This window comes from Drosophila willistoni (genome assembly GCF_018902025.1).
Source record: "Drosophila willistoni isolate 14030-0811.24 chromosome 2L unlocalized genomic scaffold, UCI_dwil_1.1 Seg196, whole genome shotgun sequence".
Taxonomy (NCBI): Eukaryota; Metazoa; Arthropoda; class Insecta; order Diptera; family Drosophilidae; genus Drosophila; species Drosophila willistoni.
In genome coordinates, this window is record NW_025814048.1 from 623,445 (window position 1) to 636,674 (window position 13,230).

Genomic DNA, 13,230 nt, shown 5'->3' on the forward strand with positions numbered 1-13,230 from the left:
ATATGGGTGGTGTAAATGGTACAGGTCAACACATTATTAAATTTTATAGGGGTGCTCCAACTACACTTTCAAACATTTTTTGTATATCACTAAATGTTTAGGGAAATTACACAGTGGGCCGATCCGGGCGATATTAATACTTTATCTCACGTAGGCTATAAATAGCTGAAATACCAATTTCCATCTTAATAGCTTTCAAAATGAAGGAGTGAAGTACATAAAATAAAATTTACACTTTAAAATAAAGGGCAATGCCACGAGTTTGCGTAATATTTCGTTGTTCCATCGATTAAGTATAAGAAATGTACACTTAATATTAGGAAACTTAACTCTCATATACGTTACAAAATATTGCAACATGAGAACTTCCTCATTACTTGCAGACAACAGAGCGATTGGAATGGGTTAGGTTTTCTTAATGGGAAAAAAGAAATCGGCGTAAATAGGATGTAGAGAATTTAGAATTCCTGATGGTGGATAAACTTTTAAAAGCCAAAAAATATCTACTAAAAAATTTTTGATTCAACTGCATTTTGAAATGTCGGGCTCAAAATTCAAATTAAGATACAAAAAAGAAGATTAAAACATACAATTACTTGGACTTGAAGTTTTTATATTTTAAGTCCATTTCATCCTAATTTTCTCTTATATCGTTGCTTTTGCAATAAGCGGCATTTTCTACATAAGACAAAATATTTCATGGAATTTTACCAAATTTAACGCTGATCAATAATATAACAAGTATTTATGCCCATTTTTACAATTTCAAAAAAACCATTATTTTTTTAAAGGTAAATTTTTGTGTAATTTATGGACAGTGTTGGACAATTTCAAGTTGAAGTCAGTGTGGAAAAGTTCCCGCAAATAGGTGTAAATAGAGTGGAAACATTAAAATATAAAAATTAAAAAAAATATATAATTAAAAAAAAATGGATGCTACTACTGAACTCAATGATTCCAAAGATGTAGACGTTGAGGATGGAGAATTGCAAGATGACTCCGCGTGTTTACACAATGATGTAAGACAACCCGGTTTTTAAAGACACCAACGAGACAAACGATTTATCATTTTTTTATTTGTATAGACGGCTAAGAGTGAAAAAATATCCATTGGACCACTTCCACAAGACAATAGTTGTGTATTCGAGATCAAGTTTCGCAGGAGCGAGGATTATGCCAAAATGCAGGAACGCTTAGTGGAGGTAATAAGTGCAGTGTTTGCGGATCAGGGATTCGTTTTCAGAGCTAATGCAAAAGAATTGTGTATTGAAGCGTTAGCCATCGCAGATAATAACCAGTCTTTAATCGAAGATCAGGAGGATGATTCTGGGAATCAAGAGCCAGATATGTTTTTAATTGACACAGCTCCAACAACCAAAATATGTGCAGCGCAGGTTCCGTCATACAAACGCTGTCAGGTGGATGTATTAGACGAAGAGACACCCATACGAAAAAGGCTTAAAGCCGAAGCTGTTAATAAATGCTTTCGACCTAAATCACAAGCGGCTTGCTTCAACTGCGGCGAGGCGGATCATTCATTACGTGAGTGTCCACGACCACGAAATAATTCAAGAATACAACGGGCTCGCAAGAAGATCAACAATCGTGCCGAACGTTATCACGTGGATGCAGAACAACGTTTTGGCCATATTCGAGCCGGTCGAATAAGTACCAAGACACGTCATGCCATGGGCTACAGCCGTGGCGAATTGCCTTTTATTTTCTATCGCCTTCGTGTTCTGGGCTATCCACCAGCTTGGCTTGAAGAAGCCAAGATACAGGGTTCTGGAATTTCACTCTTTAATGCCGATGTAAGTAATTACGATTTGTTTTGCTTCATAAGGTGACCTTCAAAATTAACAGGGCAGCGCCGTATTAAAGTCAGACGACGAAGATGGAGAGGCGGACACATTTAAGTATGATATCAACAAGATCATCGAATTCCCTGGCTTCAATGTTCAGCCAGGGGTCAAGTTTTTTGATGTAAGTTTAAACCTAATTTTAAGTATTCATTTTAAGCAAAGCCTTTCTTTTTAAAGGACTTTCAACATCATAATGTGCCACGTTTCAACGAATCCCAGCTTAAGGAAAACTTTATTAAATCATTGGGTGATAATGTCATCAAAGGATATAAACGTAAAAAATTATTAGATTTGCCTCCCCTTCGGGACGGGAGTCCAAACGGCTGCGCGGATTCCTCTGAAGACAAAACTAACTGCATTCAGCATGATATGGATATAATAGATGACTCTAATGACACTCCAATGATGAGTGAAGAGCTAGTTGAAACTCCACCGCCAAAGGACATAGAACAAGTTACGAGATCTCCCACCATGGAAGATTTAAAGGCTCAGCAAGAGCTATTATTGGAACAATTAGAATCGAATACATCTTTAAACAATGATGAGTCAAACGAAACTAAAATGGAATCGCCTAAGCCCTCATTGCCATCATCTAAAACGCCACAAGGTACACCCAATTCTAAGAAAGCTTCTTACGCTGGCACACCAATCATCAAGTTCTCCATCTATGACAAGTTGCCGATGGGCGACAAATTTAAGGTTGGCGTTAGCGATGTAATTAACTTTGAAAATTTACCAGATTCCACTGGCAAATATGAGCAAATGAAGGATTTGCTAAAGAATGTAAGAGAAAAAATGACCAAGCTACAAAACGACGACGACTGATAAAGGATAAAACGGGTTTTTAGTTTGTTAAACATTTATTTGCCAATATAAGAGATTGCACATAAACTCACCAATGCAATGGCTGGCTTACTGCTTGAGCCCAAGCACAATACTATCGAAGTTAAATGTGCATTGAAACTAAAATTAATATTATGTGAGAGTAGTTGTAGTGAAAAATAAACGAACAAAAAACGAAATTTCATGCTTATTGCATGAAAAGTGGATTCGAAAAAACGCAAAAAGGCATTGATAAAATGTAGTATTTTCTAATAACGTTTACAAAATTTGTAGAGCAAATTCCTCGTCTTTTGTTAATTAAAGTATATATACTCTTATCTTCTTATTTGTATTTGCAAAGATTTTTGCTAAGAAGGGGAGCTGATATGTCAAGCTTCCTTATTGATGAGGCCTGAATTAACAAACTTGTACCGTCTACATCGCCCTATGGAAATAATTTGATTCCATACGGCAGTTGATTTTAATAAAGTGTAAATTTTACAAGCAAATGGTTTATCTGTCTCTCTCTATAACATATAATTTTTAAGTCAAGGAATATATCATTTTGAATTTCTTGCACAAATTTAATTTTCTTTCGAAACATTTCTTACCCCGCCTGCAGAAATGTTCTTTTTATCTGATTCCTTAGGCGAAAATGCAAAAACAAAAAATTTTGGAAAAAGCACCATTCGAAATTCCATCTAAGTCGCTGTAGGCGGTGGTGGCGGCTGAGGTGGTGGGGGGGAGCCACCTTGATGATTACTATCATGACGATTGGGTTTGTTAGCCTTGCTCCACTTTCCCCAAGTGCTTGGATTGAAGACGTACATAAACATGGCCAAGATCATGAAAACCATGGCAATAGTAAAACCACTTCCATTATTCTCGCTGACCTGCGAGCCACGTCCGCCAGCTGCGGAAAAAAAATTCAAACTATAAATGGATGAACTATTAAGAAGCTTTAAAACTTACCATTACCATCAAAACACTCGGTATCTGTGCAAACATTTTGATTTTGGCGAATCTAGGAGTGTTTATTTAAACCAAATATTAGGTGCATATGATATGCTGTATATACTGTATAGTTAAACTTACAAAATTGATTAACCTCTGCATAGCATATTCATGCGACCAAACGCATTCGCAACCCTCTTCATCGGCCATGATAGTAGGTGATGGTATCTAAAAAAGAAAGATGAAAAGTAAATACAATCCCAGCTGACGTGGCTTTGTCGATGAACTGGCCAAAGGCGGCGTATGAGAACAAATGAAAATTTACTCTAAATCTGAATTGTTTTTCAAATAAAAAAAAAAACGTACTCAACTGCGACTAATTCATTTGTGGAGCGAAATGAAAGCAGCAAGTTGCATTGCCGACTTTAGCATACCCTTTTCTAGGTACTTATCCTAAACTTCAGTAAAAACAATTCCATGAATAAATGTCTGTAGAGAAAGCTAGTTGCTATATATAATTTATAGAAGTTCACAATGTTCTCTCTGCCTGCCAAACATTGTTTTGATTTTAATATACTCCTTCAAAAGGATAGGGTATGAAAACAAGAGCCCGTGTTCCTCGTAATCAACGTTGGCTGAATTGTAGCCTTCTCTCCCAAATATACATACACACATATGTACATATATACAGATACACTTACTTCTGGCTGTGCATGTATTGGTGTACAAAAATAATTATTGCCTTTTAAAAATTGCGATAAAGATGAATGACGGGAAACTAAACGAAATCAAAACATTTCTGTTATTATCCAGATTTATGTAGGTTAAATATACATTGTATTTATAATGGGAATTCATTTTAGGGCAGCAGCCTTCTTTGATTTAAGGACAACATAATACAACATAATTTTGAATAGTTGCATGTTGTTTTTTGTATGTTGGTTTACTTTTAAATTCGATAAAAACGTACTTACAAAGGCTAAAGGGTTTATAGGGAATCAAATTGCACTTGTTTTTATTGTTTATTCCCTAAATACAACCAACAGTGGCCAGCAGTGTTGGTGAACGTGAGTTATTGTCAGTGCTGTAAAGAAAAAAAAAATTGTGCTCTAAAAACCACTTTTTTATACCCTTGCAAAAAAGGGTATATTAATGTTGGTCAGAGTGCAACGCATAGAAGGAATCATCTCTGACCATATAATATATAGATATTCTTGATCAGCACGACGAGACGAGTTCATATAGCCATGTCCATTTTAAAATAAAATTGATTTATTAAATAGAATACAAAAAAATGTGAAATAGGAATAACTGTGGACTTCCCATCTTTTGTTATTACTTACGATATATTTTAATTTTCTTTTTTTTTTTCTTTTACTGTGTTTGCTGCCACTTGCGTTATTTAAATTACATTTTCTTTTGAAATAATGAGGCAAAATAATTTTATTAAATTTTGCGACATTTTCTGTAAAGCAATGCTACATAAACTGTATGTGTATGCGTGTGTGTTGCTTTGCTTAGGGATAACATGGCGGATAATAAAATGCAACACCGGCTCTGCCGCCACCGACGCCACCAACCTGGCTCTGCCACCTCTGGTTTTAGTTCAAATAGCTTATAAATGAACTAATTTAAATTGTTCGAAAGAAACATAACCTTGGTATAAATAAAAACAAGTTTTTACATTTTTATGGTTCGAAAAAATGTTTAATTTTCGCATACTCAAAAATATACGTTATAGATTCGTATTCTTCAGGATTATTTATCAAAATTAATTATCCGTTGATATGCAAGCCTTAAGGACCACCTTTTATAACTCTTAAATTAAATGTACAGGTACTCAGCGACCAAGTGGTATTTTTTTCATTTCAAATGCATCTTAAATTAAACTTCTTTGTTTTCATAGATTTTAACTTAGAAATAAGAGGTAATTAGTTAATGATATACTTATATGCCTTTCCATTTAAAAATATGAATCGGTTTAAGGCCTTTTTTTTCTCTTAAATTAAAAAAAAAAAAACCCCTTTTCAAACTGGGCAACCAACAAGCAGTTAATAAATAATATGAAACATTAGAACTTATTTGGCATTCGACTTAGACCCAAGCATCGTCTTTTTTTGTTTTGTGGCGTAAGGTCCTCACGATCGCAACTATTTCTGTGTTCGAAGACAACCGAATTATCCAATATATTTGGATTCCTATCAACCAGCGGAGTACTAGTTGAACAAAACTTGGGACTGAAGCTCGGTGGTCTTTCCTTTTTGGGTTGAAGTTCAACTTCAGGACGAATTAAATTTCGATGTTTACGCCTGTTAAGTGTAAGTAAATTTCGTCGAGCGATTATGGCGCTTTTGGTGCTTTTGTCTAGAGGTGAACGATTAGCCAGTTGTGAGAGGGAAGAATGTATATTATGTGGGCAGGATGGAGTCGTAGCAAATCCTTTTTCCGGTTGGGATTTTGAAAAGGTTTCTGTGGCTTGCAATTGTGGATCGTTTATATTGTCTGCGTTTGGATCTTTCTGAATTTTGGGTGTTTCTAATTCGAAGAAGCCATTAAAGTCTTCCCCAGAGCTAATTTCTGATTCTGTCTCTGACACATGTTCACCTGGCGAAATACTCACATTCGATTCAATAGATTTAGCTTCCTCATTTAGTTTGCAATCATTAATTGGGTTTTCCAAGAATAATTTCGTTTCTTGGGGTTCTGTAGAGCCCATGTTTTGCGCTTCATCATAGTTACGCATTATCCTAGAAGCCACATTTTGTGACTCCTCCATGACATTAATCACATTTGTGCAAGCGTTTTGGAATTCCTCTAGAGCAGGTGTACGAAACAATGCGCATTGGGATATTGCCGCCTTTAAGTCAGTCAGTATCCTAGTAACATTATTCTTTGCCTCATCCGAAATTCCAAATAGTTCTTGGCAGGCTGTGTGAAATCTTACACCTTCATCATTAAATATGGGCTCATTAACAGACTTCTGGTTCTCTAAATACATTGTTTGGAGATCAGTCATGACTTGTATTGCTTTCTCTTTAGTCTGATCCGATACTTTAATAATTTGTTGACAGGCTGAAAGAGTCTTTTGAAAATCTGAAGGTTCGATTTTAGGCGATTCAAATGTAAATGGTATTTTCGGTGCTTCAGAAATAGGTATTGCCTTGGGGTCCTCAGAAACTTGTGATTTAGTTGGTGGTTTAAATTTCCTTATATCATTTGTTTCACATAAATCGGGAATAGCTTTTAAGGATTCCGTATTGAGATTATTTATTGATATATCCATATTTGCTGTGTTAAAGCTTATAGGCGACTTGTAATTTGTCGTTTTTGAAATTGGAACATTTTTATGGTCTGGACATGATTCAAATATTTTAGAAAGACTTTTTTGACTGTTTATCGGTTTAGACTCGCATTTGCTTGAATTGTAAACAGACGTATTAATTCTTGAGAGACCTTTTTGTAAAGGTTTTGCTTCATTTGATTTTTCAACATTCTTCTGAGCCGGTGCGGTCTGAGCCATCAATGAGGAAGCCCTCTTCATTGATTCTTCTGAAATTGGTATAAACTTTTTATCTGCAATTTTTCTGCAATTTTCACGAGGGGTAACTACTCTTGAAAGACCTTTTCGGGAGTGTTTCGCTTCACAATTTTCTTCTGCCTTTGAGGTCTGAGCCATTAATGAGGAAGCCCGGTTCATTGTTTCTTCCGAAACTGGTATTATTTTTTTAGATGCTGTCCAAAATGAACAGTTTTCTTCCTTTCCTTGATTCAGAACCCTTGAGAGACCTTTTCGTGAGGGTTTTGTTTCATTACTTTCCTCCGCTGTGGCCTGAACCATTAACGAGGAAGCCCTGTTCATTGTTTCTTGCGAAACTGGTATTACCTTTTTAGATGCCGTCCAAAATGAACAGTTTTCTTCCTTTCCTTGATTCAGAACTCTTGAGAGACCTTTTCGTGAGGGTTTTGTTTCATTACTTTCCTCCGCTGTGGCCTGAGCCATTAACGAGGAAGCCCTGTTCATTGTTTCTTCCGAAACTGGTATTATTTTTTTAGACGCTGTCCAAAATGAACAGTTTTCTTCCTTTCCTTGATTCAGAACTCTTGAGAGACCTTTTCGTGGGGGTTTTGTTTCATTACTTTCCTCCGCTGTGGCCTGAGCCATTAACGAGGAAGCCCTGTTCATTGTTTCTTCCGAAACTGGTATTACCTTTTTAGATGCCGTCCAAAATGAAACAGTTTCATTATTAGTTTGATCCATTTCAAATGGTTTATCTTTCTGTTCGCCTGGCAAATCCATGGGTGTCTGCCACTCACTTAATGGAATGCCAAACAGCATGTCCGAAACAGTAGACGGAGTCTTCTCATGTTTCTCAGCTAACTCATCGCTGGGTTCTGTGTTATATTCTGCCAAAATGGAATCACTATCAGACCAATCGTCGCACAACATTGATTCTGCAAAATATCACAAAAATATGAGAGACTGCAATATTTGACTGTTCAATTGTGGTAAATACTTACGAGAAGAAGCAGTCGTGACTAAAGGATTCTGCGACTCAAAAGTACCTGTAATTCATCAAAAGAAGTGAATTAAATATATAGGCAGAATATAAATGTTATTGTATACCTTTTAATTTTGTAGAATCACAATTATCACTTGTGGTTTGGGGCTTATTCTCGGTCTTACTGATTGGTGTTGATAAAGATTCACTTAGATTAAGTAAATTTTGGCGCATCTTTTGGGAACTATGTGCGTCCATCTGGTTCAGTTTAGGTAACAAGCTTTCATTAGCCTCTGCCTCCTGCACAGATAGTCCAGATGAACAGCTCATTCGATCATCTTGATCGTCGTTGTCGGTTAGTCGATTCGGAGTAGCATGCCGTGATCGTTCTTTGCTGTACGTTTTTAAAATTTGATTGCCGAACTTAGATTTGGAGACATTTGGAAGATCTAATTCATCATCATCCTCAGACGACAAACAGAAATCCTGACGTATCATGTTCACAATTGAGTTTTGCTCTGATAAGGAGGCTGTCCACGGCTTTGATTCTACCATGCTATCTAAAGCAACAAATCCACTAGTCGCGCAGGCATCTTGACCTGCTGCAGACTGTTGCTTGTTTTTTTTTACTTGACGGTTCCGCATGCAATCAAGTATGTCGGCGTTGTTAATATCGTCATTTGAGTGCATCCTTTTTCCGAGTTATACTTCTGTTTCTGGATAGGCAAACATTCAAGTGTATATTTATGTTGGCGGAATTTATATTGTCTCAATACTTACGCACATATGTAAAAAATTGCGTGTGTATGTTGCAATTGCACTTCTTTTATTATTTATTTGTTTATTTAGATTCAACATATAATGACAAGCAGTGTTGGGCAGTGTTAGTAGTGATCAGTGCTGTGCAGTTTTCCAATTTTTGACGTAAGGGTGAATTACTAATAATCGAAGAAAAACCCAATCGATAAATTGCGGCGAAGTAAATTTTGTATCTACACGTTTAATCGTTTTTATCTACACGTTTACTACATGTTTACATAAAATTAATCTCGAACGCAGTTTTTTAATAAATAAATAAAAAATTTCGTTTGCTAGATTGTTTTTCCTGCACAGTAAACAAGCATTTCATCTGGCTTACAGATCGTGTACAAGAGTTCGACCCCCTGGTGGAGAGCAAAGCAAACACAAAAGTGAAAGCCCAGAAAAAAGAGCGAGCGAGAAAGAGGTAGTGAGAGAGAAAGAGAGAGAGAGAGAAATAGAAACTGTGAAAGAGTCTGGGGCCAGAGAAAAAACGATTTTTTCAGAGCAGAGAACAAGCACAACGCAGGTAAGTTAAATTTACAACAAAAAAAAGTAGCAATTTTGTATTTTTATTTTAAAATTAATTTCAAATGAAATTAACTCAAAGCAGCAGCAGCAGCGACGGCGCTAGTGTCACCAATACTTATACCAATACACCACCGCCCTGCCGAAGACCGTCGTCAAGATTCTCAGCCAGCTCCACGCACCGGCACCACCTTACAGCACCTACTATAGCTCGTTATTAGCTGCCACCACGCTCCACAAACAGCCACCGGCCATCATGTTCGTCAATTCAATGACGTTCCGTGGCAATCCGGCTAACTACCATCAGCAGCAGCCGCTCAACACTTTGGCGGCGGCGGCCCATGCCCATCATCAGCAACAATTGCACCATCATGCCGCCGCTGGACATTTAGGACATGTGGGTGGCGGACATGCCGCAAGTAACCATTTGGCCGCCGCTGCAGTGCTCGGCCGTCATGGACATGGTTCTCTGACATCCAATTCATCCCATTCAGCTGGCGGGGGTGGAGCATTGGCCAGCGGAAGCAGTGGTGGGGGCAGTAGCAGCAGCTCCCCGGATAGCGGCAAGATTTATATTAAGAATTTGGAGCGCTCGATTGACAACAAGGCGGTGTATGATACCTTCTCCGTGTTTGGCAACATACTCAACTGCAATGTGGCCAAGGACGAGGATGGTAACTCACGCGGCTATGGATTTGTGCACTTCGATTCGGAAGAGGCGGCTCGGGCAGCCATTGAGAAGGTCAATGGGATGCTGTGCAATAACCAGAAGGTTCACGTGGTCAAGTTCATACCGCGGCGGGACCGGGAACAGGAGAAGGCCACTCATTTCAAGAACCTGTATGTGAAGAATTTAAGCGAAGAGTTTACCGAGCAGCATTTGCGTGAGATGTTTGAGCCCTATGGGCGCATCACCAGTCATAAGGTAAGTGGACGTTACAAGGGGGAGTAGTATTAGGTGGGGTGGTATATATATATACATATATATATATATATATATATATATATATATATATGATACGTGGGAGCGGGTAAGGGTAAAGTACGAATTCGAAAAAAGAAAAACCATGTGGCACAGTTTACTCTTTCTGTGTGCTCTTAAATACTCTTTTATGTATTTTTTCTAATTTTTGTGGCGCATGCCCAATGAACAGGGGTAGTAGGAGTAGGTTGGGGACGAGCTGGGAACTATAACAATGATGATATTTGTTTACAATCGATTCGAAACACACATGAAATATATTTATATATAACGGTGATTGAGTGAAGCGGATTAGGATTGCTATCTATAACAGTTTCTATTGTATAACGGTTAAATCTAAGCCAACTAATTTCTCTCTCGCGCGCTCTCTCTCCGTGTGTGTCTTTCTCTCTCTTTGAATACTTTTTTAGCTAATGCTGGATGAAGAGGGACGTTCACGTAAATTTGGTTTTGTGGCTTTCGAGAGTCCTCAATCGGCGCTGGCCGCGGTCATTGGATTGCATGGCAAACAGCTGGGCGACAACAAGTTCTTATATGTGGCTCGAGCACTGAGCAAGGCCGAACGGCAGCAGGAGATCAATCGTAAGCTGGAAGAGCGCAAGCGCCAAAAGGCCGGGCAAATATTCTACTATTAGAGTCATACGCAGCAGAGCCGGTGGGCAAAAATGATGGCAGCAGCAGCGATTAAAAAAAAAAGAAAAGAAAGGAGTTTATTTCAAAAAACCCCACATGCATACATACACAATATTTACACACCTATATACCTATTCTAGATATTTAAAACAAAGAAAAAAAATTATGTATTGTGCAACTATCAGAAAAGATGACATTTAGACATAGGCAAAAGAAAACAAAAGAAAAAAAACAGTTGAAGTTTATATAGAAACACTAACAAACAAACACACACACATAAAAACATAAATACTGAATTCTAGACAGTAGTACACAAAAGTCTCTCTCTCTTTACATTCATTAGCGGATTTTCTTTTTCGGATTAGATGTTTGTCTTTACTGTTAAATTGTAGAGAGAGAAGATGCTGCAGCTCTTTTAGCTTAAAGACTTTTCCTCAAAAATACAAAATAAAAAATCAGTAGAAAGTGAGATTTGACGTGCATATGGCAAAAACACACACATATATATATAAATATATTCAAGTCTATTAAAAAAATTAAAGCACTCACTTTACGTATTAAAAAAAAAAAAAAAAAAAAAAATTAAACAAAAACAAAATGTAAAACCCTACCAAAACCCTCACGCTGTAGTTAAAAAGCGTTTAAAATACTCACATACACACCTCCCACACACACAAATACACATACCCACACGGCCCTTAATCTAAAATCCTTTTCCACAAATTAAAAGAAAGCAAAACAAAACACAATTAATTCAAAAATCGTAAACACACGTGGGAAACTCTTGTGCTTTATAGGCAGGAGCATGATGGATTAATCATTTTTTTAAAAACAAACTAATTGCAGAAAGATTTGTAATTAAACTGTAAATTGTTTCAAGTAGCAGCAGAAAACAGAAGCAAAGAAAAAAACTAAAAACAAAAACCCAAACATACCTAATCATATAACGAAAAAGTGTACACAATGCAATGTTTCAACATTTTTTAGAATATTATTACAATACACACACTGACGAAACATGACACAGTAACAAAGCAGGCTCACAAAAACAAAAAGATAAATAACAAAAATGTCATCTCCTATCTACCAGTTGGCCAGAGTAGTCAATTAATGGATGTTGCTATGCAATATGCAGACCAAAACTGGCAAAAGATAAAAATTTGCAAACAAAAAGAGAAAATGTACTAGGCCAGGACGAAGGATTAGCTGCTCTGGCTTGCTGCACTGTGTGTTGAATCACTTTCGTAGGTCTACATAATTACCGAAAAAAACAAAACATACATTGAATAATTAATCCAAGAAAAAATTAATTTAAGATTATTGAGCTTAATTTTTTGAACATGTTTCCGAGCAAAAAAAAAAAAAAAGAAAACAAAAAATAAAATAATACAAGACAAGAAACATAGAAATTCAAATGTATAGAGAAAAAAAAAACAAATAGTAACAGAAAAAACAGAAAAAGAAATGCAAAAATTTAAAAAGGAATTAATTAAACATGCATAGTTGTAAACAAAAAACAAAAATCGAAACAAAAACAAAATAAGGCAACAATACACAAAACAAAACAATTAATTCATATTTTATTTGCTAAACTTAATTTGTTTCGTTTTAAGAGTTCCCCCTTGTTAGCAATCTCGAAAGTTTCGACTCTTGATCAACTGTGGACTGTCTGTCAGTAGTGTTGGGATATATTTACGAATGTACAAAACAGAATGTTTCTTTTTTTAGTTTTGCCACCTAATTTTTATCATTAAAATACATATTATAAATTGTAATTGAAGCTTACATTTTGGTAATTGCTTTTGCAGAATTTACCTTACAAACAAACAAAACAAAAAAAAATATACAAAAAAACCAAAAGAGAATATAAAAAACAAAACAGAAACGGAAGGCTTCGACGATAGAAAAATCCCGATTAAAAAAAAACACAAAACAAAAAAGGAACAAAACAAAAAAAAAAACCTTTTATAGTACTAAATTTTTAGCAACTACGAGGAGTTAATTAAAACAAACAAAAACATAAAAATATATAACGTCAAAGTACAGAATTTGTTTTTTTTTGTCGCAGAAAAAATCCTTTTTTTAACCCCCACACATTTAAAGGCACATACATATATGCAGATGTAATTCCATTAAAAAAACGAAGATCCTA

General features: G+C 36.3%; 4 protein-coding genes across 8 annotated transcripts; 2 read left to right on the forward strand and 2 right to left on the reverse strand.

The window, feature by feature from the left end:
- The first annotated feature begins 832 nt into the window (after nt 1-832).
- On the forward strand, nt 833-3,193 carry LOC26528863 (zinc finger CCHC domain-containing protein 8 homolog). The gene is made up of 4 exons (XM_015178989.3): nt 833-1,019; nt 1,086-1,811; nt 1,864-1,983; nt 2,040-3,193. Exons 1-4 carry the CDS (start codon nt 930-932, stop codon nt 2,685-2,687), a joined length of 1,584 nt encoding a protein of 527 aa, XP_015034475.1. The 5' UTR covers nt 833-929; the 3' UTR covers nt 2,688-3,193.
- A 51-nt stretch (nt 3,194-3,244) lies between these two features.
- Nucleotides 3,245-4,675, reverse strand: LOC6639660 (small integral membrane protein 14). 4 transcript variants are annotated; one of them, XM_015178978.3, is made up of 4 exons: nt 4,613-4,675; nt 3,780-3,866; nt 3,657-3,708; nt 3,245-3,597 (listed from the first exon to the last, which is right to left on the reverse strand). In XM_015178978.3, exons 2-4 carry the CDS (start codon nt 3,846-3,848, stop codon nt 3,386-3,388), a joined length of 333 nt encoding a protein of 110 aa, XP_015034464.1. In that variant the 5' UTR covers nt 3,849-3,866; nt 4,613-4,675; the 3' UTR covers nt 3,245-3,385. The 4 variants fall into 4 exon arrangements, with proteins under 4 accessions (XP_015034464.1, XP_046865941.1, XP_002062857.1 ...); XM_047009985.1 differs by lacking the exon at nt 4,613-4,675 and adding an exon at nt 4,340-4,411; XM_002062821.4 differs by lacking the exon at nt 4,613-4,675 and having other exon boundaries at nt 3,663-3,708; nt 3,780-3,957.
- A 654-nt stretch (nt 4,676-5,329) lies between these two features.
- Nucleotides 5,330-9,033, reverse strand: LOC111519808 (breast cancer type 2 susceptibility protein homolog). Its single transcript, XM_023181841.2, has 4 exons — nt 8,918-9,033; nt 8,263-8,853; nt 8,157-8,201; nt 5,330-8,090 (listed from the first exon to the last, which is right to left on the reverse strand). Exons 2-4 carry the CDS (start codon nt 8,825-8,827, stop codon nt 5,710-5,712), a joined length of 2,991 nt encoding a protein of 996 aa, XP_023037609.1. The 5' UTR covers nt 8,828-8,853; nt 8,918-9,033; the 3' UTR covers nt 5,330-5,709.
- Nucleotides 9,034-9,143: 110 nt separating this feature from the next.
- On the forward strand, nt 9,144-11,549 carry LOC6639703 (polyadenylate-binding protein). Of its 2 annotated transcripts, none has more exons than XM_015178959.3 (3): nt 9,144-9,464; nt 9,546-10,388; nt 10,856-11,549. In XM_015178959.3, exons 2-3 carry the CDS (start codon nt 9,720-9,722, stop codon nt 11,078-11,080), a joined length of 894 nt encoding a protein of 297 aa, XP_015034445.1. In that variant the 5' UTR covers nt 9,144-9,464; nt 9,546-9,719; the 3' UTR covers nt 11,081-11,549. The 2 variants fall into 2 exon arrangements, with proteins under 2 accessions (XP_015034445.1, XP_002062856.1); XM_002062820.4 differs by having other exon boundaries at nt 9,549-10,388.
- Nucleotides 11,550-13,230: the final 1,681 nt, after the last annotated feature.

Bases quoted from the DNA above. Each gene is read 5' to 3' on its own strand.
- LOC6639660 (XM_015178978.3), bottom strand. From the start codon at position 3,848: ATGGCCGATGAAGAGGGTTGCGAATGCGTTTGGTCGCATGAATATGCT. The intron at 3,709-3,779 runs GTAAGTTTAACT...AAACACTCCTAG, and splicing joins TGCAGAGGTTAATCAATTTT to ATTCGCCAAAATCAAAATGT. The intron at 3,598-3,656 runs GTAAGTTTTAAA...TTTTTTCCGCAG, and splicing joins CGAGTGTTTTGATGGTAATG to CTGGCGGACGTGGCTCGCAG.
- LOC111519808 (XM_023181841.2), bottom strand. From the start codon at position 8,827: ATGCACTCAAATGACGATATTAACAACGCCGACATACTTGATTGCATG. The intron at 8,202-8,262 runs GTATACAATAAC...GATGAATTACAG, and splicing joins TGATTCTACAAAATTAAAAG to GTACTTTTGAGTCGCAGAAT. The intron at 8,091-8,156 runs GTAAGTATTTAC...GATATTTTGCAG, and splicing joins AGTCACGACTGCTTCTTCTC to AATCAATGTTGTGCGACGAT.
- LOC26528863 (XM_015178989.3), top strand. From the start codon at position 930: ATGGATGCTACTACTGAACTCAATGATTCCAAAGATGTAGACGTTGAG. The intron at 1,020-1,085 runs GTAAGACAACCC...TTATTTGTATAG, and splicing joins CCGCGTGTTTACACAATGAT to ACGGCTAAGAGTGAAAAAAT. The intron at 1,812-1,863 runs GTAAGTAATTAC...CAAAATTAACAG, and splicing joins TTTCACTCTTTAATGCCGAT to GGCAGCGCCGTATTAAAGTC.
- LOC6639703 (XM_015178959.3), top strand. From the start codon at position 9,720: ATGTTCGTCAATTCAATGACGTTCCGTGGCAATCCGGCTAACTACCAT. The intron at 10,389-10,855 runs GTAAGTGGACGT...ATACTTTTTTAG, and splicing joins GGCGCATCACCAGTCATAAG to CTAATGCTGGATGAAGAGGG.